The 22,976-nt window shown below is 42.8% G+C and overlaps 1 protein-coding gene across 1 annotated transcript in view; it reads left to right on the top strand.

Annotated features, from left to right (window-relative positions):
* The window catches only part of LOC137622251 (uncharacterized), an 80,371-nt gene extending 71,230 nt beyond the window's left edge, over positions 1–9,141 (top strand). The window contains exon 6 of the mRNA XM_068352768.1: positions 8,711–9,141. Coding sequence (XP_068208869.1) covers positions 8,711–9,022 — 312 coding nt within the window. The 3' untranslated portion in view covers positions 9,023–9,141. The remainder of the gene's footprint in view (positions 1–8,710) is intronic.
* Positions 9,142–22,976: the final 13,835 nt, after the last annotated feature.

Here is a 22,976-nt window from a genome sequence, read left to right as displayed (position 1 = left end):
ACCGGAGAGTTATTGGGTCCTTTGGCTAGTTAGTCATACAGTGGATACCTCTCTGGTTACTGCAAATTTTTCTTTTGCCTGCATATACTGTACACCGAATAGTCTGGCCTATTCTTTCCACACTCTCCTCTGTCCTCATACACCTGATAACACTGAGATTACCAAACATTTCTTCTTCGCTCAATGGGATAACTACTACATTGTGATTTTTCAGTGGCTACTTTCCTTTTTGCAAGGGTAGAAGATACTCTTTAGATAAAGTATGCAGCCCTTCTATGAGGACACTTCAAAATCAAACCATTATTCTCTAGCCTTGGGTAGGGCCATAGCCTCTGTACCATGGTCTTCCACTGTCTTGGGGTAGTGTTCTCATTCTTCAGGGTACACTCGGGAACACTATTTTATCTTATCTCATATCTCTTCCTCTTGTTTTTATAGTGTATACATGAAAGATCTATTTTAATGTTACTTTTTTTAAAATGTTTTATTTTATTGTTCATTACTACTTCTCTTGTAGTTTGTTCATCTCCTGGTTTCCTTTCTCCACTGGGCTATTTTTCCCCGATGGAGCCCTAGAGCTTATAGCATCCTGCTTTTCTAACTAGTATTGTAGCTTAGCTAGTAATGATAATAATAATTATAATGATAACAATAAGAATAATAATACCAGTTATATCTCATGTTCCACAGGGTAGAATTCTGAAGCTACTCTCTTTATATTATTTTTGTTGTAGTAGCAGTGGTGGCTTGTAGCTAAAATTAGTGGGGGTGCTGCTCCAGAACATTTTAACCTTTGTTTTGATATTGTGTAAAAGGAAACAAATACCTTAAGTTTTAGAAAATTCATTCAGAAACTAGGAAGAATTCTAAAAGAACAAAATAGGTTTTTTTTTTACCTTCCTAAACCAATTTAGTAAATTGTTAAAGTTCAAGCTTGATTCATTCAGTTAAAAAAATTATATAATTATTCTTGTTTTGATTTGCACTAAAAGATCAATATTTTTCGCCTTGATACGCTCTTTTTAATCACAACACATGCGGGGTAAAAAGAAAAACTTCGACCAGCACACCAAGCTGGCACTGCTGGAACGACACACAGTACTCACTCTCTCTCAGTTAGTGGTAGGAAGGGGGAAAAACCTTCCTGCCCGACTGTATCACATCATTTTTGTGTCTGGCTGTAAAGAGTACATACAATTTTAAATATTTAACTTAGCCGGTGAATATATAATAGCTGCTGCTCCAGCGGCTCGACAGAAAACACACACAAAAACTCGCGAGCGATCGCTATGAAGGTTGCGGGTGTGCCCACCAGCGCCAACTATCGGCCAGATACCGCATATACATGTAAACAGACCCAATTTTTTCTCTGTCGGCCTTAACGACAAGACGTATCAATACTCGCTGTACAACCTGGAGTTTTCTCAACATATTTGGTGAAGTACTTCCTTTTGGTTTGAGCTTTCGCAGTACAGGTGTTTTATCTTCAACTTAAATCTTGAACTCGTTTTTGGATAGATTTAATTTTTGATGACTTTGGATTGTTTTTTGGACTTTCTTTGACTTTTAAATGGCCGACCCTTCCCTTAGTACGGAAGTGTGTTTTAGGCTTTTAGCAATTATCTTATCACGTTATAAATTAATTATAGATTTTCCTCTATATATTTTATATCTCAACCGCCTTTATTAGGCCTCTTCGATTAGCTTTCCATTTATAATAAACATCAAGATAAATTTTAATGATTTGTTTATATGCGACCTTTCCTGAGAGTAGGCGGTCCTAACTTGGAAACCGAAGTTAAACAACGTTGAGCCCTTTCAATCGTAAATAACTTTTACAGAGCAATTGATTTAAAACATTAAATGAATATTTTTTAGTAGATATTTTATGAAAGATTTTCTTTGAATAGTCTTCGTACTGTTTCAAAGATGAACTAACGGTTAGTTTATTTATGCTACGCAGTTTGCGCTCTATCGTTACGATAGAGAGAGAGAGTATCACGGTTTCACTTTGCAGAAAGAGTAAATCGATTCTGACGTTTTGTTCATTCTTCTTTCAAAGCTTAAATGTTTTAAATACTATTTTAAAGGAACTTTTTAATTGAAAAACCTTTCAGTTTTTTCCTTTGGTCAAATAACCTGTTTATTGACGAAAGGTAAGTGGGCTCTTCTCTTCGGTGCGAAATCAAGAGAGAGAGAGAGAGAGAGAGATAGAGACGGAGAGAGAGAGAGGAGAGAGAACGTTCCGATCTTTATTCTCGTCCCAAGCGAGTAACGTTGTTCTCGAGTCAGTTTTTTACTCTCGTCCCTAGTCGTTGTACGGGGAGAAAGGATAAAACGTTTTTAGTTTTTTATTCTCGTCCCAAGGCACTGTACGGTGAGAGATTGAAAACGTAGTTTTAAATGAACTAGTGTTTAGTCTCCTTCCCAGCCACTGATTTTTTTATCTTAAAATATTTTTACTGTTTTTTTTTTTTTTTTGCTTGTATTAATGTGCTTACATTATACGACTGATTTCGCAATTATAACCTTTTGATGAGGGTAGAATTGCGTTCTTCAGGTAGAAATCAGTTTTATTCATACCTAATGTGAATTGTTAAATAATTCGATTTCAGTGAAATAAGTGCAAAACAGAAAATCGTAGTGATAAAGTGATAATTGCGCAAAGTGTTATCAGTGTTGCGACCGAGGGTTCGTCTGTTCGTGCCTGTCGTTCGCCTAGTCCGAGACCTCTTGCAAGCTCCCAAGCCCAGGGGAGAAGTAATGTCGTACGACTTATGGGTTCGAGAGGACTTGATCAGCGAACAGACGTTCCCTCTATGGTTTCAGGCGTGTCTCATCAACACCGCCCCTACCATAAGACGAGCGAGACGTTTTTCTCCTTGTCATCCGAAGGCTTTTCGCATAAGAAACCGTGGAACAAGGTTTCGAGGCCCTTTAAGCGAAAGTCAGTCCTTTCAGGACAGGTCCAGCGTCCTGGTTTTAACTATTAGGACAGCTCTGACCCTATGCAGTCATCGGAAGACTGCTCGCCGCATAAACAAAAGCGTAACACAGGCTCCGAGAGTCTTTTTGTTGGCAAGGTTTTGCAGTCACAGACGTTACCCTCGTCTCTTACCGCAACCATTCCCGTTGATCCTAAATGGGTTGTACGGCAAGACATGCAGAATAAGCTTGCCTCTCTTATGGAAGACTATTCTGCCGATAAGGTTCACGTTGATCCTAGCCGTTTATCTCATCGAGATCCTGGCCTTCAGCCGCCCAAACGAACCTTTGTGCGTCCTGTTGACGTTGGCGTAGCTAAGTCACGTCAGTCACGATATGTAGAGCCTCACTCAATGCGGTCACGTGTTGGCTTTCAGCCACATTTGGACGTTAGGCTGCTTCCTAATGCTCCTGTTGACGTTCAGGACGTTCGCCAACCAGCGGAGTTGACTTGTTTTGACGCTGAGCGTCAACTACCGCAGTCTAGAGTTGTTTTGACTGCTCAGACTAGGCAGTCAAAACAGTCTCGAGTGGACGCCGAGCGTCCTCCCGCAACTGTTGTTGTTGACAGTTCACAGACTGTTAAGCAGTTACATGACGTTGCGTCCTGGTCCGCTACTAATGCACCAGTGCGTGTGGACTCTGCTTGTCAAGCATTGCCACCACGGCAGGTCTCTCCCTTGCTTGAGACTCGGCTATTGTCGGACAAGGTTTCTCCAGATGAGGAAGTTGCTGTTCCCCCTCCTACTGATATTCCCTTGAGGACTCTGTCAGACGGAGAGGAGCCTAAAGCTGCTTAGCCCTCTATGGACTTTAAATAAATCATGCTGATTTTTAAGGATCTTTGTCCAGATCTTTTTGTAACTGCTGCTCCTCGTTCGCCTAAACGTCAGAGTTTACACTAGGCCTAGCTACTTCGAAGCCGTTGTTTTTATAAGCTAGTGCTCTCTCGCTCTTCTAAGAGAGCTTTACGTTTGCTAGGCGACTGGTTTATCACCAGGAGGAGTTTGGGGGAGACAGCCTTTGCTTTCCCTACTTTTAAGCTGGCTTATAGAGCGAGAGTCTGATATGACACGGGAGAAGTTCTCGGCTTGGGAGTTCCTGCCTCTGCCCAGATAGACTTCTCAAACCTCATAGACTCTCCCTGGCACCTGGCCATGAGACGCTCCAAGATTTTATGGTCGACTTCAGAGCTAGACCATCTCCTGTTAGGAGTTTTTTCGAGCGTTTGAAGTTTTGCTGTACAATTATGTCATGCATAAACAAGGCTTTCAGGGATGGCTCCAATGATCTGACAGCCACGTTCTCTGCAGGAACAAGTCTCTCAGGGATGGCTCCAATGATCTGGCAGCCATGTTCACTGCAGGAGTACGTAAGAGGCAAGTGCGCTTAATGTGTTCATTGTCAAGACAAACTTCACGATGAAGTCTACCAGGCTGTCTTGACAGCATTAATGGAAGGCGACTGGATGGTCTCTCTCGACCTTCAGGAGGCATACTTCCACATTCCTATACACCCGGATTCCCAACCGTTTCTGAGGTTTGTTTACAGGAATGTGGGGTACCAGTTTCGAGCCCTGTGTTTTGGCCTCAGTCCTGCTCCTCTCGTGTTTACGAGGCTCATGAGGAATGTGGCAAAATCCCTCCATCTATCGGGGATCCGAGCCTCCCTGTACTTGGATGACTGGCTTCTCAGAGCATCGTCCAGTCTTCGCTGTCTGCAGGATCTACATTGGACGTTGAGTCTGGCCTGGGAGTTGGGACTTTTGGTCAACCTAAAAGTCCCAACTGATCCCATCCCAGATTATTCTATATTTGGGGATGGAGATTCGCAGTCCAGTTTTTTCGGGCTTTTCCGTCTGCCACCGATTAGAACAAGCCCTGCTCGAAGTCCAACTAATGCTGAAAAGAAAACGTTTCTTCAGTCAGGAGTTGGAACAGTCTCGTAGGGACTCTCTCATCCTTGGAGCAGTTTGTCTCACTAGGGAGACTACACCTTCTGCCTCTCCGGTTCCATCTAGCCTCTCACTGGAACTAGGACAAGACGTTAGAGACGGTATCATTCCCAGTCTCCGAACCAGTAAAGGCATGCCTGAAATGGTGGGACAGCAATATCAGTCTGAGAGAGGGACTATCCCTAGCAGTCAAGAACCCAAACCACGTGTTGTTCTCAGACGCGTCGGATTTGGGTTGGGGTGCGACCCTGGACGGTCGGGAATGCTCGGGTCTGTGGACCTCAAGTCAGAAGAGCATGCACATCAATGGCAAGGAGCTATTAGCAGTCCACTTGGCCTTGATGATATTCGAAAGCTTCTTCGAAACTAAGTGGTAGAGGTCAACTCAGACAACACCACAGCTTTGGCGTACATCTCCAAGCAAGGAGGCACACACTCCTTCACGCTGCTCGAGATCGCAAGGGACCTTCTCTTATGGTCAAGAAATCGAGGCATCTCCCTGTTGACGAGATTCATCCAGGGGGACTTGAACGTCTTGGCAGACTGTCTCAGTCGGAGGGGTCAGGTGATACCCACGGAATGGACCCTCCACAAGGACGTGGGCAAGAGTCTTTGGGCTACTTGGGGTCAACCCACCATAGACCTCTTTGCCTCCTCGTTGACCAAAAGGTTACCAATCTATTGCTCTCCAGTCCTAGATACAGAAGCAATCCACATAGACGCGTTTCTACTGAATTGGTCTCTTCTGGACTTATATGCATTCCCACCATTCAAGATAGTCAACAAGGTACTGCAGAAGTTCGCCTCTCACGAAGGGACAAGGTTGACGTTGGTTGCTACCCTCTGGGCCGCGAGAGAGTGGTTCACCGAGGTACTTCAATGGCTGGTAGACTTTCCAAGAAGTCTTCCTCTAAGGGTAGATCTGTTACGTCAGCCCCACGTAAAGAATGTCCATCAAAGCCTCCCCGCTCTTCGTCTGACTTCCTTCAGACTATCGAAAGACTCTCAAGAGCTCGAGGCTTTTCGAAGGAGGCAGCCAGTGCGATTGCAAGAGCTAGGAGAGCTTCTACCATTAGAGTATACCAGTCGAAGTGGGAAGTCTTTCGAGATTGGTGCAAGTCAGCATCTGTGTCCTCGTCCAGTACCTCTGTAGCCCAAATCGCAGATTTTCTTTTACATCTGAGAAAGGTTCACTCCCTTTCAGCTCCCACGATTAAGGGCTACAGGAGCATGTTGGCTTCGGTCTTTCGACATAGAGGCTTAGATCTTTCCAACAATAAAGATCTCCAAGATCTCCTTAAGTCTTTCGAGACCTCTAAGGAACGTCGTTTGGCAACTCCTGGATGGAACTTAGACGTGGTCCTAAGGTTCCTCATGTCAGATAGGTTTGAGCCATTACATTCAGCCTCCCTGAAGGATCTCACCCTCAAGACACTTTTCCTAGTGTGCTTGGCTTCGGCTAAAAGGGTCAGTGAACTTCATGCCTTCAGTAAGAACATCGGCTTTTCTACAGAAAAAGCCACTTGTTCACTTCAACTTGGTTTCCTGGCCAAAAATGAACTGCCTTCTCGTCCTTGGCCTAAATCTTTTGATATTCCTTGCTTATCAGAGATCGTAGGCAACGAACTGGAAAGAGTATTATGTCCTGTTAGAGCTCTTAAGTTCTATTTAGCTCGTACTAAGTCATTACGAGGTAAATCTGAGGCATTATGGTGCTCAGTTAAGAAACCATCATTGCCTATGTCAAAGAATGCTTTGTCATATTTTATCAGATTTTTTAATACGAGAAGCTCATTCTCACTTGAATGAGAAAGACCGATGTTTGCTTAAGGTTAAGACGCACGAAGTTAGAGCTATAGCAACCTCCGTGGCCTTCAAGCAAAATAAATCTCTGCAAAGTATTATGGACGCGACTTTTTGGAGAAGCAAGTCAGTGTTCGCGTCATTTTACTTAAAAGATGTCCAGACTCTTTACGAGGACTGCTACACACTGGGTCCATTCGTTGCAGCGAGTGCAGTAGTGGGTGAGGGTTCTACCACTACATTACCCTAATTCCAATATCCTTTTTAATCTGTCTCTTGAAATGTTTTTTAATATTGTTTTTTGGGTTGTACGGAAGGCTAAGAAGCCTTTCGCATCCTGGTTGATTTGGCGGGTGGTCAAAGTCATTTCTTGAGAGCGCCCAGATTAGGGGTTTGATGAGGTCCTGTTGTATGGGTTGCAGCCCTTAATACTTCAGCTCCTGGGAGTCTTTCAGCATCCTAAGAGGATCGCTGGGCTTCGTGAGGAAGACAGACTTATAAGGCAGAGTAATCGTCTAAGTCAACTTCCTTACCAGGTACCTTTATATATTTGGGTTTTGTTATGATATAACTGTCAAAAACTCTAAGCATATACGCTGTAAACTTAATTAACTCTGGTCTCTACCCACCACCATGGGTGTGAATCAGCTATTATATATTCACCGGCTAAGTTAAATATTTAAAAATGATATTTTAATTATAAAATAAATTTTTGAATATACTTACCCGGTGAATATATAAATTAAAGGCCCCCCCTTCCTACCCGATAGAGACCCAGCGGGATGAGAAAAATTGGGTCTGTTTACATGTATATGCGGTATCTGGCCGATAGTTGGCGCTGGTGGGCACACCCGCAACCTTCATAGCGATCGCTCGCGAGTTTTTGTGTGTGTTTTCTGTCGAGCCGCTGGAGCAGCAGCTATTATATATTCACCGGGTAAGTATATTCAAAAATTTATTTTATAATTAAAATATCATTTTCATTGGTACCTGTCTAACTGTTGGATCTTTTCTTACTTTTCTTATAATAATTTTTTCTTTTATTTTGTGTTTCGTTAGTGCCCTTGCTTTACAGCAGAAGTGCATAGAAGGTAAGTATGCGGAATTTGTTCCTTCAAGGATACAAACCTTCTTTCCCATTTCCAATGTACCATGTGGAGACTAGGACTGTGCATATTTACTTGCTTTAAGGGGCGAGACTGTACAGAGTTCCACTACAAAGGAAATCATGCATCCAAAGAAATTGCGCTGCCGATCAGGGAGACGACGAATTTTACTTGAAGCGTTACTCTGTTCACTTGGAATTTCCTCTCTTTAGAAGTAAATTTCCCTAAGCAGCTCAAGTGTTTGCCTTTTCCTGTATACCTAATAGAGATCTTCACTGTCTGCCGAGTATGCCTGACGTGGCCTCGAGTGTGAAACTTCTGGATTACCTGCGTTCTCTCCCCTTTTTAATCATTGGGTGCTCCCCTTTGGGATGTTGTAAATAAAGTGACTTTTAGCATGAGAAGGCCTTTCGGTTAATTCTTATAAACTTAATGATCACTCTTATCCTTCGGGAGGGAGTAACAGTACTCTCCCACTGGTACCTATGGGGACAGTCAAGTGGACTTGAGTACAGAGACCAGAGGTGGTTTAGGTATTATATTTATAACTGTAGTTAAACTGTCGAATGTTTTGGTTGTTTTATTTTCTGGTGCCATTCTCGTAACTCTAATAGCAATAATCAAATTAGTTATGAAATCCAAAGTTAGGTTTACTTTGGGGCATCCATAATTACGGATAGGTTGAACATTACTGTTTAAACTATTTTTAGTTGTACTGTATATTAATTGTATATTGAGCTATTAAGTAATTCTAATGTGTATTAAATACAATACAGTACAGTATTTGCTATCAACGAAAGTAATTATTCCTCTGCCTTGTGATTTTAAACCTCTATATTAAGCCTTTTTTTTTTTTTTGCAGGTTAGACAAGGTATGACACGAGCAAGGGCAGAACATCGTAAATCTCAGAGCGACTCTATTTCCTTGTACCATGTTTCACCTCACTTTGAACAGGGAGTAGTATCTACTAGAACTGAAGAAATACGACAGTGGGTCACAAAGTACAAGCAGTTACGAAAGGAAAGGCGTTTAAAGAACAAGGACGATGCATTTCTTTCTTTGCCTCAGTATGATGAAGACCTTGATAACGATGAGGAATTTTTAGTTGAGGAAGAGAAAGACTATATGGATGAAAACTTCCATTTTGATATTCATGAGAAAGTTTTGGACTAGCATCTTTAGTGAGCAGTGCATAGCTTTTGAGGGGTCATTGTAAGATCTGCAAACCAATGGCAAACTTAACAAAATATTGAAATTGTAATTACTTATGTACAGTAAAAATGTCAAAATTATTTTCTTGAATACTTCTAACTACAGTATAGTATTTAAAAGAACTACCAATTTATTGTCAGTATAAAATCATTCAACTTTTGAAGTACGGGTAGTATGCAAAGAAATATTGAAAAAAATCTCAAAAATTTTATTTTTGGGGTAAAGTGCACTGTGGGTTTTATTTTTATTTGTAAGGATAGAACAGGGAATTAGAGCCAACATAAATACCAAAGAAATATTCCCTCCCTTGCTCTAGAACCAGTGTATCAACATGCAAGGCATAGACCTGGAGTGTTAATATTAGAGAGACTGATTCAGGCTCATTTGAACTTGCCAAGACACCTCAGTTGCTGAAGTTCGTCTGCTATGAGTGAAGTCATCCGCAGCATCAGCCGGAGTACCGACGCCAGAACAAACCCACAACCACCATTTGTTATTTTTCCTCTTTTTACTACTTAATTCATTCATACAAAGTATCCTTTAACTAAAGTACCAGCAGTTAAGTAATTGTGTGTTTGGTATTCAACCGTTTGGTTGGACACCAATTCTATCAGTATTGTTAGCATTCATGCATGGCTTTCTATTTTAGGTTGGTTCTTTGTTATTTACTCTTCCAAGTGTTAGTCATAGTATCTCCCAATTAGTTCATATATGATACAGAGTATTATCCCATATTTTATAACTGTATTTAAACTGTCGAAGGTTGGGGCTGTTTTATTTTTCGGCGCCATTCTCGTAACTCTAATAGCAATTATCAAATTAGTTGTGAAATAAGAAATTAGGTTTCCTTGGGGCATCCATAACCTCATTGGAGGTTGTCTAGAATATTATTACACTTATTAATAACGGCATTTAGTTTACTGTACTGACTTCATATTAGTTGAATCCGAAAAGTGTTACTTAATTGTGGCCTGTTAGTGCTGACCTTAACCCTGGATAGGTACGATGGGTCGTTTGCGACCCCGAGCGTCAAAAAAAAACAGGTTTTTCTCACGTGACTCACCCCCGTGACTGAATTTGTGGGTGATCGACCTGCAGGAGGTGTCTCCCCTACACGCTCTAGTAGTGTCCAGATGTGCATTGCTGTAGCTGTACTCCTTCCCCGATTTCTGAGACGCGTCGGGGTCGTTCGCGACCGAGTTTACCCTTCTAAGGTAGTTTGCATAATTATCAAAGTTATTACGTATTATGAAATTGTCGTAGAATGGTGCAACTTGTATAGGTTATCAGTTGTGGAAAGTCTTGGTGGATTGTTTGGCTACCATGTGCATGATTTTTTTTTTAGTTAAAATGTCGTTCATCACCACGAGGACCATTTTACCGCGAGTGCCCCTTTTTCATTTTTTTGCCAAGTCATTTTTCCGTAAGATATTGCCAAATAGGGTCGTAAAACTTTTGCTTGTTTAGTGTTGGAAAGTGTGTCTAGATGATCTGGCTACCCATGCATGACTTTGTTTTTGTCAGATACGACGTAGTTATTGGTATATTGGGTATTTAACTGCGGTTACCAATTTCTGTTTTTTTTCAATATTTGTAAAAATTACTACGTAGTAAGGAATTGCCGTATATTATTCATTTTTTTTTCATGTTTATGTGTTAGAAAGTGTGCCTTGATGGTTGGGCTAACACGTGCATGTCTTTTTTTTTATCTGAGATGCCGTATATTAGAATGTCGGGCATTTTACCGCGAGTGTCCCTTTTTCATTTTTTTTCATTTTTTTGCCAAGTCATTTTTCCGTAAGATATTGCGAAATAGTATCGTAAAACTTTTGCTTTTTTAGTGTTGGAAAGTGTGTCTAGATGATCTGGCTACCCATGCGTGATTTTGTTTTTGTCAGATACGACGTAGTTATTGGTATATTGGGTATTTAACTGCGGTTGCCAATTTCTGTTTTTTTTCAATATTTGTAAAAATTTACTACGTAGTAAGGAATTGCCGTATATTATTGATTTTTTTTTCATGTTTGTGTTAGAAAGTGTGCCTTGATGGTTGGGCTAACACGTGCATGTCTTTTTTTTTTATCTGAGATGCCGTATATTAGAATGTTGGGCATTTTTCCGCGAGTGCCCCTTTTTATTTGTTTTGCATTTTTTTGCTTAGTCATGTTACCGTAAGGAATTGGCAAGTAGTGTCGCAAAACTTATATTTTTATAGTGTTGAAAAGTGTTTCTAGATGATCTGGCTACCCATGCCTATTTTTTTTTTTAGCCAGATATGGCGTATATATAAGTATGTGTTCGATTTTCCTGTGATTGCCATTTTTTCGTTTTTTCCCATTTCTTTCAAAATTACTACGTACTAAGGAACTATCACAGAGTAATATTTCATTTATATGTTTATTTGTCGGAAAATGTGCCTTGATGGTTTGCCTAGCACGTGGCTGAAATTTTTTTTTTCTGAAATGCCGTATATTAGAATGGCCATTTTTCCACGATTGCCCCTTTTTATTTGTTTTGCATTTTTTTGCTTAGTCATGTTACTGTAAGGAATTGGCAAGTAGTGTCGCAAAACTTATAATTTTATAGTGTTGGAAAGTGTTTCTAGATGATCTGGCTACCCATGCCTATCTTCTTTTTTTAGCCAGATATGGCGTATATATAGGTATGTGTTCGATTTTCCTGTGATTGCCATTTTTTCGTTTTTTCCCATTTCTTTCAAAATTACTACGTACTAAGGAACTATCACAGAGTAATTATTCATTTGGATGATTATTTGTCGGAAAATGTGCCTTGATGGTTTGCCTAGCACGTGGCTGAATTTTTTTTTTCTGAAATGCCGTATATTAGAATGTTAGCCATTTTTCCGCGAGTGCCCCTTTTTATTTGTTTTGCATTTTTTTGCTTAGTCATGTTACCGTAAGGAATTGGCAAATAGTGTCGCAAAACTTATACTTTTATAGTGTTGGAAAGTGTTTCTAGATGATCTGGCTACCCATGCCTATCTTTTTTTTAGCCAGATATGGCGTATATATAGGTATGTGTTCGATTTTCCGGTGATTGCCATTTTTTCGTTTTTTCCCAATTCTTTCAAAATTACTACGTACTAAGGAACTATCACAGAGTAATGATTCCTCTAGATGTTTATTTGTCGGAAAATTTTGTTTACTTTTTTTTTGATTGAATATCATCAAATTTTTTTAGCTAAAATATTATATTGTTTTACATTTTTTTTTTTTTTTTTCGATTTTATTTCCCTTCAAAAAAATTTTTTTGGGTCAGAATTTTAATTTTATAGTCGTAAAATAATCGACAATTATCCAGCAACCCACCATACAATTTTTATGCATATCCAATAATAATTAGATTAGTAAATAACACCTTGAAATTGACATACCCTTCCTACATTTCAAGTGGCAGATTAGGGAGTCTGAGTCAGTGTGGTTGGCGGCCATTTTGTGGACATATCCGAAGCGTAAGCTGCCCTATCTATATATATTCTTGTTCCCTATAGAATTTGTGATATTTTGGTATATTTTTACCTGCATAAATATCATATTATATATTAAATATATGTATTTTTTTACGAAATTTCTAAGTACTCAAAAAATTACCTTTAGATATGGCCCCTGATATAAATGTAATTTACAAAATAATGAAGATTTTTTTACATATTTCTATTTTAGGATAACATATGTTTATTCCCTAAAAAAATTAGCCACTTCCTATTTCATTTGGGTACCCAAAAAAATTCATGAAATTTGGACAAAATTTTTTGGCCAAAAAAAGTTACCCTTTTTTTCTCATTTCAGATCTTCACCTCCATGGGTCTGACTTCATCCAAAATACATCAAGATGTGTCCTAAACATTCAAGAATCAATTCCTAAAAGGATTTGTGTATATATGTATAAACTTTTTTTTTTATGAATTTTTATGTCAGGTCTTTTTTTTTCTACTTAATTTTTTAAAATATTTATAATAAATAGTTTTTCTGCAGATGAGTAGTATTTATCTTTACAGTTGTTTTAAGCATTCATTGAAGTTTTTTTTGGCAAAAGAAAAAAGGAGGTTACTGCAAAAACTGATTTTTCAAGAATTTTTTTTGGCGTCGGGGTCGTTCGCGTCCGAGTATACCCTTAAAGGGGTGTCCGAGGAGCGTACCTATCCAGGGTTAAAGTGAGGTCAGGCAGGATTCTTCTAGTTATTCAGCTGTTGGAAACTTAGTTACAACATTGACAACACAACACTTGGTTCCAAATGACGTAAAAGGGTTATAACCACAAAAATCACGACAACACAACACTTGGTTCCAAATGACGTAAAAGGGTTATAACCACAAAAATCACTATCTTTTTCACCTAATTACCAAATTACCTATCCAACAATTGTAACCCCCTTCCAACTGCACATTATGCATCTGCCTTTGACCTTTACTTCTTTCAGGAACGGACATTTTAATAGGTTGCCCATTATGCGTACCTGCCGTGCAATGCTCGACCATGTGGACTTGGCTTAACAGGTATTTATTCTCCTTCCAGATTCATGATATGGGTTTTGGAAGGAGAGAAGAGGTATGATGATGGAATCACAATGTATAGTCAATTAAATCTCTTCTAGTTTAAGGGTTTGTGGCTCACTTATGGTGTTTTGTTCTCATAACCCTTGCCTTGGTAAACCATAAGATTAATATGATATTAGGGCTAGGATATGAAGTGGGTATATTGTTTTGAGCCTATCTATCTTTGAGGTTGGTGATCATTATAGGATGGGAATTGGATATTTACTAACTCTTTCTGAGAAATTTGATTAAGGGAATTTTTTGTTAATTGGGGCAAGGCTTGGAATCCTGAAAAACTTTACATTTGTTTGGAGTGGATCAATTTTAACGGAATTCGGACCCCGAGGCAGAGGGAGCCGAGGCTGTTTTCTTCTTTTCAGTGTATACAAAATGGTTTCCTCTTCCTACTGAATATTTACTCAGCAATGATCTCGGATATCTCATTCGTCTACATATTCCAATTTCAGCAGCAAGGGGTTTTTCGAAGTGAGATTATAGTGGACCAAGCACTTATCCATGTTATAGACTTTATCTGAGGACAGCCCAGACTCATCAGAAGAGGAAACTTTACAGCAGGCTTCCTTAGAGAAGGCATTTGGGTTTGTCGAAAAAGTATCCCTCTGGAGACTTCTCAACGACCCCTTTGCTGCCTTGGTCATATGCAAATTAGAATTCCAACAAACAAGTCGCTGTCAACCTGGTCATATCCCATTGATGCCTCACTCATAGCTAGAATAGTACAGTAGGTGCATCAATTCACTTCCTCTGCAGTCAACCCACTTGAAGTGCAGCGGCCTGTTCAGGTAGCGCGAACCTGCCATTTGCTTCCTTTACGCTCCAGCCTGGAGATTTGGCTGTGGCTGGGCCTTCAGGATTACAGCCTTCCGAAGAGGGCTTCCTTCCAGTCCTTTGGCTTCAGCTGTCTGTGAACCTTCAGCTTACCAGCTTCCAATGAGGCTCCAAATAAAGCTCTTGCTTCTGGTCCCACAGACTTGGTTATGGCTGGCTGGACCTTTGGTGTGCTAGTTCCAAGTAAGGCCCGCTTCACACGAGCGAATTTAATCAGTGTGGAATACTTCCGCATGTCAAAAAGCACGTCTTCACGCTAGCAGTTCGTCTGCATCAACACAGAATACTATGCCTGTCAGTGTTTGTTCGATATGGAAAAGATGATGTATACTGAACAGGGTTCTAAATGTCTTGATGTTCAGTAAAATACAATTATATTCAGTGTACCTCTGGCATTAGTGTATAATAATAATAGTTGATATAATTAGCAGTAGTAGTAGTAATAATAATAATAATTCATTTTCATCACTGAACAAACTGTAGAAGAGGAGCACCTACCTTCTGCAACAGCTGATTCACGACCAACCGAACCACAAACTAATTTAGTATTCTAAACCAGATATTCTTCCGCATGGACAGCACGTGAAGGGCCTTATTGATCTGCATTGATTTCTAAACTGCACGGTTTCAATCTGTTCCTGCAAAGCCGGCCTAAGGCTCCAATAGAGTCACTTCAGGTTCTAGAGATTCAGAAGTAGCTTGCTCTCACGGTTCCCAGCTTCCAAGGAACAGTCATGTCACCTCTTCTGTTTCAAGTAATGAAGGCTCAGTAGTGAAGGGGGATTCTACCAAAAATGAAGAGTATGTAATTAGTAGGTAACTTGCGGGGGGCGGTGTTGATTTGCCATCGGTCTTGAAACACCCTTCTTTCAAAGGAGCTGGATAACCTCCAAACGTGAAGATAGGGGCGAGCTGCATTGTTTAACTTTTCAACGAACGAGGTTGGCTTAGAAAAAGGTTTGGCCAACCTGGAAATTCCCTTTAAGGGAATTGTGCGAGACCTGGGTCTCAATGTAAGGCCCTCTTGGCTGGGACAGTGTTACTTTTAGATTTTTTATTACTGTACCTCCTTTTGTTCAGCACCTGACGGATCGGGCTGAATGGTGGGGCATAGATGTCCATTCCATCCCATGATTTTTGGAATGTCTTCCATCACCAAACTTGGTCCAAAACTAGAGAATGACACACAGGAAGCTAGTTATTCAGAAGAGTGGCGAGAATGCTTATACGGAAATGGATAACCCCACAGTCGAGACGCTTGCTGCCACTTTAGAATGCTCTGACTAGGTAAAAACCGATTGATTTTATCTTTCGACATCAAAGATCATTAAAGTGTAGGTAAGAGCTTAAGCCAAAGGATATGTATACACCAAGACTTTGGGTTCACTTGTCACGAGGGGTGATAACATCTACAAATTCATGTAGCACTAAAAGGCCATCATCCTCGGGTATATATTGAAATTTCAATAAACTCCAATACAGTAATACCTTGAGATATGAATGCACAAAGATTTTTCTTTAAATACAATGATATGCATCTATTTTTACGGCCTAAATCCCCCGACGCCATCGGTAAATAGCAGTGTTAGTTCGGCTACCCGAGTCGACCCGAATGCTCACTCAGCACCTGAGGTTACCAAAACTATCTCACGGTGTGTTCGTTGTTATCGTATTGAAAACGTAGTTGTGTGTTTACGATTCTCGTTTTTTTTTTTTTTTTTTAATTTATTAAGATGTGTGAACCATGGGTCATAAGGATGGGGATAAGAAAAAAAACCCCAAAAAATGATCTCAATGGAAATAAAGCACAAGATAATAGGAAAACATTAACAAGGTATAAGAATCTGTGATTATGTCCACAATTTCGAACTAAAGGACGCAATAAAGAAGGGGCAGTCTTCTAAAGATGCAACTATTATGTCAAAGTTGCATTCTGATTTGAATAATGAGATGGAGCGCCTTCTTTTGTTATGGAGAAAGGAACAGGAAATGGCTGGTGACTTACAGAAACTATAAATCCTAAAAAGGATGTTCCCATTTTCAATGACCTTAAACGCGATGCAGCTGCGGAGGGGGAAGGGTCATCGCAAGACACTGGAGGAAAGTTTAAAGCCAGCCGTGGTTGGTTTGAAAATTTCAAAAAACCAACGGACATCCACTTGGCATGGTAAAGCAGCAAGTGCAGATGTGAAGGCCGCTGAAGAATTTATTCAGAGCTTCAAATTCTTTATGCCCAGGAAGCCTACATACCTCAACAGGTATTTAATTGTGATGACAGCTTTTACTGGGGGAAAAAGAAAAAAAAATCCCAAGACCGAAGCCTAGGAAGGATAGGCTTACTGTCACCCCTTGCGCCAACGCTACTGGCGATTGCAAGGTGGAGCTATTGTTGGTGTACCTCTGTTCATACGTTTTAATTGTATAGTATTTATCTTGCCACTTTCTACAGCTACTATATCGTGTGCGCGCGTGGTAGCCTTGCTTCTCTCCCTCCTTTCATGCATCCTGTACATTTGCACTCGCCTAGGAAGTGAACACTGTACAATTATTTTACCATTTCTATTAACATATATTAAATATCCATTTCCGTGTCATTACGCTTGTATTTATCTCTTAGTGATTGTCGAGTGTAATTTGAGCTTGTTTGGGGTAAATTTCTTAACCTTGGAACAGATTGTTACTTTTAATTCAAAGGGGACTAATTATTTTGATGTCGGCAGTCATGGAATCACAAGTAGAAAAGGAGTATCGTTTACTTGAAGAATATTGCCTTTCAGAAGAGATACATGAGCATGGAAGAGGGGGGCCTCTCTTCTACTTCCTCCTAGGAAACTTGCAGGGCCGTTGATTCTGTCCGAACCCCTGCCGACCGCTAGGGGCAATTCTGCCAGGGACGGAGGAGGGCTGCGGGTGCCCGGACCAGCCTGGAGAGGCGAGACTTTGTGGAGAGGGAGGCGGCGGCCTGTTAACTGCTGTAGGCGGCCTTGGCCTGGGAGCCTCCTTATTCGCGTGATCATGATGTCTGGAGGAGCAGCTGGAGGCCCTGTGGAGAACGGCATCTCTGTTGTCCCTCCTACTCTTATCGAGGGCTTCACCACGACCGATGCTGGAGGGGGAAAACCCGTAAGAGTCCTCGAAGAGTGTTCCCCCTTCTCTTCTCTCCGTCGCCTATGGTCCTGCAAGGGAGGCTGCGGTGACAACGGGGCATACCGAAAGGTCCCCCCCCCCATCACAGCAAAGGATCCTTCTTAAGAGACCTGAACGGGGTCCTTGGCGTACCTCCCCGTGTTCCTCATCCTAAGGGGAAGGATCCGAGAACAGGTTGCCCGATGCAGGGGAGGGGCGGCAGGAGCAGACATAGATGGCGGCACGAGCCAATGAGGCAGCTCCAATAGGTGGGGGAGGCTCTGCGCACGTGTGGGCAGGCAAAGATGGCGGGTGGCACGCACCCCGTGTGGAACACGGGGGCCGGTAGACTCGCTCACCCCGTCGATCTTCTCTTCCCATCTCAGGTCGCTTTGATTAGGGAACATACCCTGGGGCATGTTACCGGCCTGAGACTTAGATGTCTCTTGCCTGGAATGAAGTCTTGGTTGGGGGAAAAATGTTCTGGTCGCAAATTTAAACTAAATAGTAACTCGAGTAATTCGTGGTTACAATGCATCGGAACAAAATCACAAATTATTAGTAATTTGTATTTTTCCCCAACATACTTACCAAGAAACACTTTCATAGGAGTTACCTGGAACCTCCTCTCAAACGACCAGAGTTTTGTGTAGTTTACCCTACTCCCATTTTCTATCATGATAGGCCTAGCGGAGGAATACGTGCCCTGAGGGCAATACCAAGCCAGGCCACATGCTTCCCAGGTCGTAGGCTTCAGTAAGGTTGATGTAAGTAACAATACTAAAGCTCAGTGAGGCACATGGGGGAAGGATGGGGGGGGTCATAACTCGAAAGTGTTTCTCGGTAAGTATGTTAGGAAAAATACAAATTACTAATAATTTGTGATTTGTTCCAACACAGAGACTTACCTCGAAACACTTTCATAGGAGACTTACACTTTAGGAGGTAGGAGTGCCTCCCTGACAAGGACCCCAACACATGGAAAGTAGGATAAACTACACAAAGAGCTCATTAATTGTGCATATAGTACTCACCCTACAAAATTCCTTGATGTGCTTGATGAATTTTGAACAAAACTTGATGTGCCGGTCTACTGGCAAAGACCTCCACAGACGATGGACAGTACGAGAAAAAGATAAGGGAAAATAATAGCAAAGATCGCTTGTGTCTAGAGAGTTTGTAATCCGCGGTTGAACCTGGGGCTTGAGCTGTTAAATCGGTTGGAGCGCTGATATGACTGGCCCGATCGAAAAACCATCCAATGACTTTCTTGTACAATCCTTGAGGTAGCGAGCGGTGAACGTCGACTGATTAGACCAAGTCCCCGCCCTAAGTACCTGAGCAACATACATGTTCTTTTCAAAGGCTAGAGAGGTGCTTAAACCTCTAACATCATGAGCTCTGGGCTTTCCCGGAACAAAGTCCAGCACTAGAATAAGATTGAATTATAACTTGCCTGAGCCAAAAAGAAATAGTGTTCTTTGAAATTTTCTTTCTAGTTCTACCCGTGGAAACAAAAAGATTCTTAATGCCAGGACGGAGATTCGCCGTCCTCTTAAGATATTTCCTAATAGCCCTGACAGGGCACAACTACAAGTCTTCTTGATTTCCTGAGTTAGGAATTGCTGGGACAGAAAAACCCTCAAACCTGGGATCCCAAACGGATGGGTTCTGGGTTTTGGCTACGAACGAAGGAACAAACTTAAGGAAATATCTTTCCATCCCCTTGAGTGTTCTACCTCATACGATAATTCATGAAGTTCACCCGCTCTCTTAGCTGAAGCCAACGCCAATAAGAAGACAGCTTTATGCGTCAGATTTCTGTCCACAATATCTTTTAAGGGTTCGAAGGGCGGCTTACTAAGCATGTCTAGAACTCTTGCCAGATCCCAATTTGGAACCCAAGGGGAAGAGGGAGGACATGATTACTCAAAGCTCTTGATGAGCATGGAAATATGTCTGGAAGAGCTCAAATCTATTCCCTTCAAAAGGAAGACTTGTCCAAGGGCGGCTCGAACTCCCTTAACTGCCGGAATCCACATGCTCAACACATCCCTGAGGTGAACGAGAAAGTCTGCGATATCGGGTACTGAAGCTTCTAAGGGCACTACCTTCTTTGAAGCACACCATTTAACAAAAGTCGCCCATTTTGCTTGATAGACTGCTGTGGAAGACTTTCTCAAGTAAAGAGACATTCTCACAGCTGTCTTTGACGAATACCCTTGTCTTTTCAGCAGACACTGGATAACCTCCAGGCGTGAAGACGAAGGGATTGAGGATTTTCGTGAAACCTCTGTAAGTGTGGCTGCCTGAGGAGGTCCGGTCTGGCTGGAAGCGGCCACGGAGGGAGAATGGCAAGACCTCTTAGGTCTGCGAACCACTCTCTGTCCGGCCACCAGGGAACTACCAAAGTCATCCTTAGGTTGTTGGCTGTCCTTACTCTGTTGAGGACCTGTCTTATCAGTGCGAAGGGAGGAAAAGCATACACGTCGAGATTGTCCCACTTGTGTTGAAAGGCATCCTCCAAGGCTGCCTTTGGGTCTGGGACAGGAGAACAGAATACGGGAGTTGCGCGTTCAACCTCGTCGCGAAGAGATCCATTATCGAAGAGCCCCACATCTGAATGATGTAACTCGCTACCCCTGGATGAAGGGACCATTCTGTCCCTACGACCTGTCCTACCCTGCTGAGGCCATCCGCTAGAACATTTTTCTTCCCCGGAATGAATCTCGCCAACAGACTGACTTCCGCGTTTTGCCCACTTCAGGACTTGCAGGGCGAGAACGCACAACTCCTTCGACTTCAACCCTCCCACCTTCTTTATATACGCCACCACCGTTGCGTTGTCTGACATCAGAGCCACTTTCTTTCCTTTCAGAAGTTGGGTGAAGTGTAGGCAGGCTTCCTGAACCGCTCTCATCTCCAGGATATTTATGTGAAGACACTTTTCTTCTTCCGTCCATTTGCCTCTCGCTGTTTTCCCCCGAAGATGGGCACCCCAACCTTCCTTTGATGCGTCCGTGAAGAGCAGAAGTTCTGGCGGGCCGGAGGACTTTTAGAGTATTGGCACGATTCTGCCACCACTCCAGAGCTTCTTTGGTTCCTGGAAGAACTGGAACAACCCTGTCTGGGGAACTTCTATGATCCCACTGATCCTTTAAGTTCCATTGGATGCTCCCGAGGTTCTGCCTTCCGTGTGGGACCAACTTCTCCAAGGACACCAGATGTCCTATTAGCCTCTGCCAATCCTTCGCTCTTCTGGGCTGTCCTCCTAGGAAGGGTCGGAGCATATGGTCCAGGTTGTTCAGCCTGTCCACCGATAGAAATGCCTTGACCTGCAATGAATCTAGAACTATCCCCAAGTACGTCGTTTTATTGGTTGGAACCAGATGAGATTTCTCCAGATTGACTGCAATGCCCAGATTTTTGCATAGTTGAAGAAGGTCCGCACCTTGTTGACTCAAGACTTCCTTTGGGGATGAAAGGAGTAACCAGTCGTCCAGGTACCAAATTAGACGAATATCCCGTTCGTGAGCCCAAACGGAGATCGTCGTATAGATTCTTGTGAATACCTGGGGAGCTGTGGAAAGTCCGAAGTACAGAGCCTTGAATTGCATAAACTGGGCACCCCATTTCACCCGGAGAAACTTCCTGCTTGCTAGATGAATTGGAATCTGGAAATTATGGCATCCTTGAGGTCTATGGAAATCATAAAGTCCCCCTCCCTCAAGGACGCCATGACTGTCCTAGGGGTGTCCATCTTGAAACTCTTTTTTCGTATAAATTTGTTGAGGGCTGACAGGTCTATCACTGGTCTCCAACCTCCTGTCGCTTTCTCCACCAAGAAAAGAAGACTGTAGAACCCCGGACCCGGCAGCTTTACAGTCTCCATAGCTCCCTTCTGCATCATCGTGGAGACTTCTTCGTCCAAGGCAGCTCTCTTCAACGGGTCCTTGGGGGCTAACCATTCTGCCTGGCTTGCTGGAATCAAAGGAGGAGGGTCCTCCAGATACGGAATCCTGTAGCCCTCTTTCAACACAGATACTGTCCATGGATCTGCTCCGTGGAGCTTCCATACTTGCCAAAATCGTCTGAGGCATCCCCCTACCTGAGGCTTGGGCAGGGGAGGGGGGCCTCTCACATTACCTCCTACCAGAGGAACGTCCTGATCGGCCTCTCCTGGAGGACGAGTATGAACTCCTGTAGGTGGCCGGCGCTGAAGTAGCTCCCCTTCGGCCTTCGGGAGGGATTCGTCACCTGAGCCCATTGATTGGAAGGGTCTCTTCTTACCTGAGACGGAGACGAACGAGAAGTAGGAGGCGCCTCAGCTACGGGTCTCCTAAAGACGGAACGTCTCGCAGAATGCGACTTGGGCACGACGACTTCCCTCTTCTTGGACATCTTCTCCGCTACTTCTTCAGCCTTCTTGACCGGGAACAGGTGTTCATCTCAAACTGAGAGGTTCCGAAGGGCCCTTGCTTCCCTGTCAGAGATTTTCCTCGGGAGATTCCTCAACAGCGAATCCCTTCTCCTCAGCACCCAGTTCGCTGAAAGAGCCAAGGCCTGAAACGTGAGGAATTTCAGGGCCCTGCCTCCAGATCCGACCAACTCATTCAGGGCCTCTCGTTCGGCAGGTTCCATCGAGTCTGTGGGAATCTGCGAACCTACCAAAATAGTAGCCCACCAGTCCAGCCATGATGCAACGTTAACCAGGTCCCTCGACATCTCCATCATCACGGCCTCGGTCTGGGAGAAGTAAATGGGAGCTGTAGAGGCCCTCTCTTCCGTGGCACCTTGACACAAGATCTCCAGGACGTCCTCCATCTTACTCGCGCCATGGGGTCGACCTTCCAAAGCATAGTACTTACTCTGGGACTTCATCCCCTGTAAGAGCTTAGCCGCGCTATGTCCTTTAGCAGAGTCGTCATTGCGGGCTATCACTTTGTCAATATGGGATCGCCCCAGCCTGACATCCCTCGCCTCCGGAAGTGCTAAAGAGGCCTTCTTTTGGACGGGCGCCCCCAAGATCCTATTCAAGCCGGATGACCAGTCCTCATCCTCCTGCGGTAACGGCTCCACCAAATTACTGTGACTCCTTATCAGGGAGATCACTCTCCTATAAGCGGAGTCCTCCGTGGAAAACGCCGCATCTTCATCCAGGCCCTCCTTACTACGATGGGGAGAAGGGTCCTCACGGCCACCTCCGCTCAGACAGGACCCTTGGCGCTTCTTCTCTTTAGAGACGGGCGCCTCCGTCACTCTAAGAGACTTCGACGAAGGGACGGGCTCCTCCGTGAAATAGTTCGACGGAGGGGCCCCTGTTTGTTTATCATCCCGATGGGCAGACCCGTCAAGGCTGCCCGTCCTAGGAGACGACTCCCTCA

The sequence above is a fragment of the Palaemon carinicauda genome, chromosome 29 (assembly GCF_036898095.1).
Source record: "Palaemon carinicauda isolate YSFRI2023 chromosome 29, ASM3689809v2, whole genome shotgun sequence".
Taxonomy (NCBI): Eukaryota; Metazoa; Arthropoda; class Malacostraca; order Decapoda; family Palaemonidae; genus Palaemon; species Palaemon carinicauda.
Note: the sequence above shows the minus strand (reverse complement) of the source record. Positions and strands in the feature narration are given on the sequence as shown.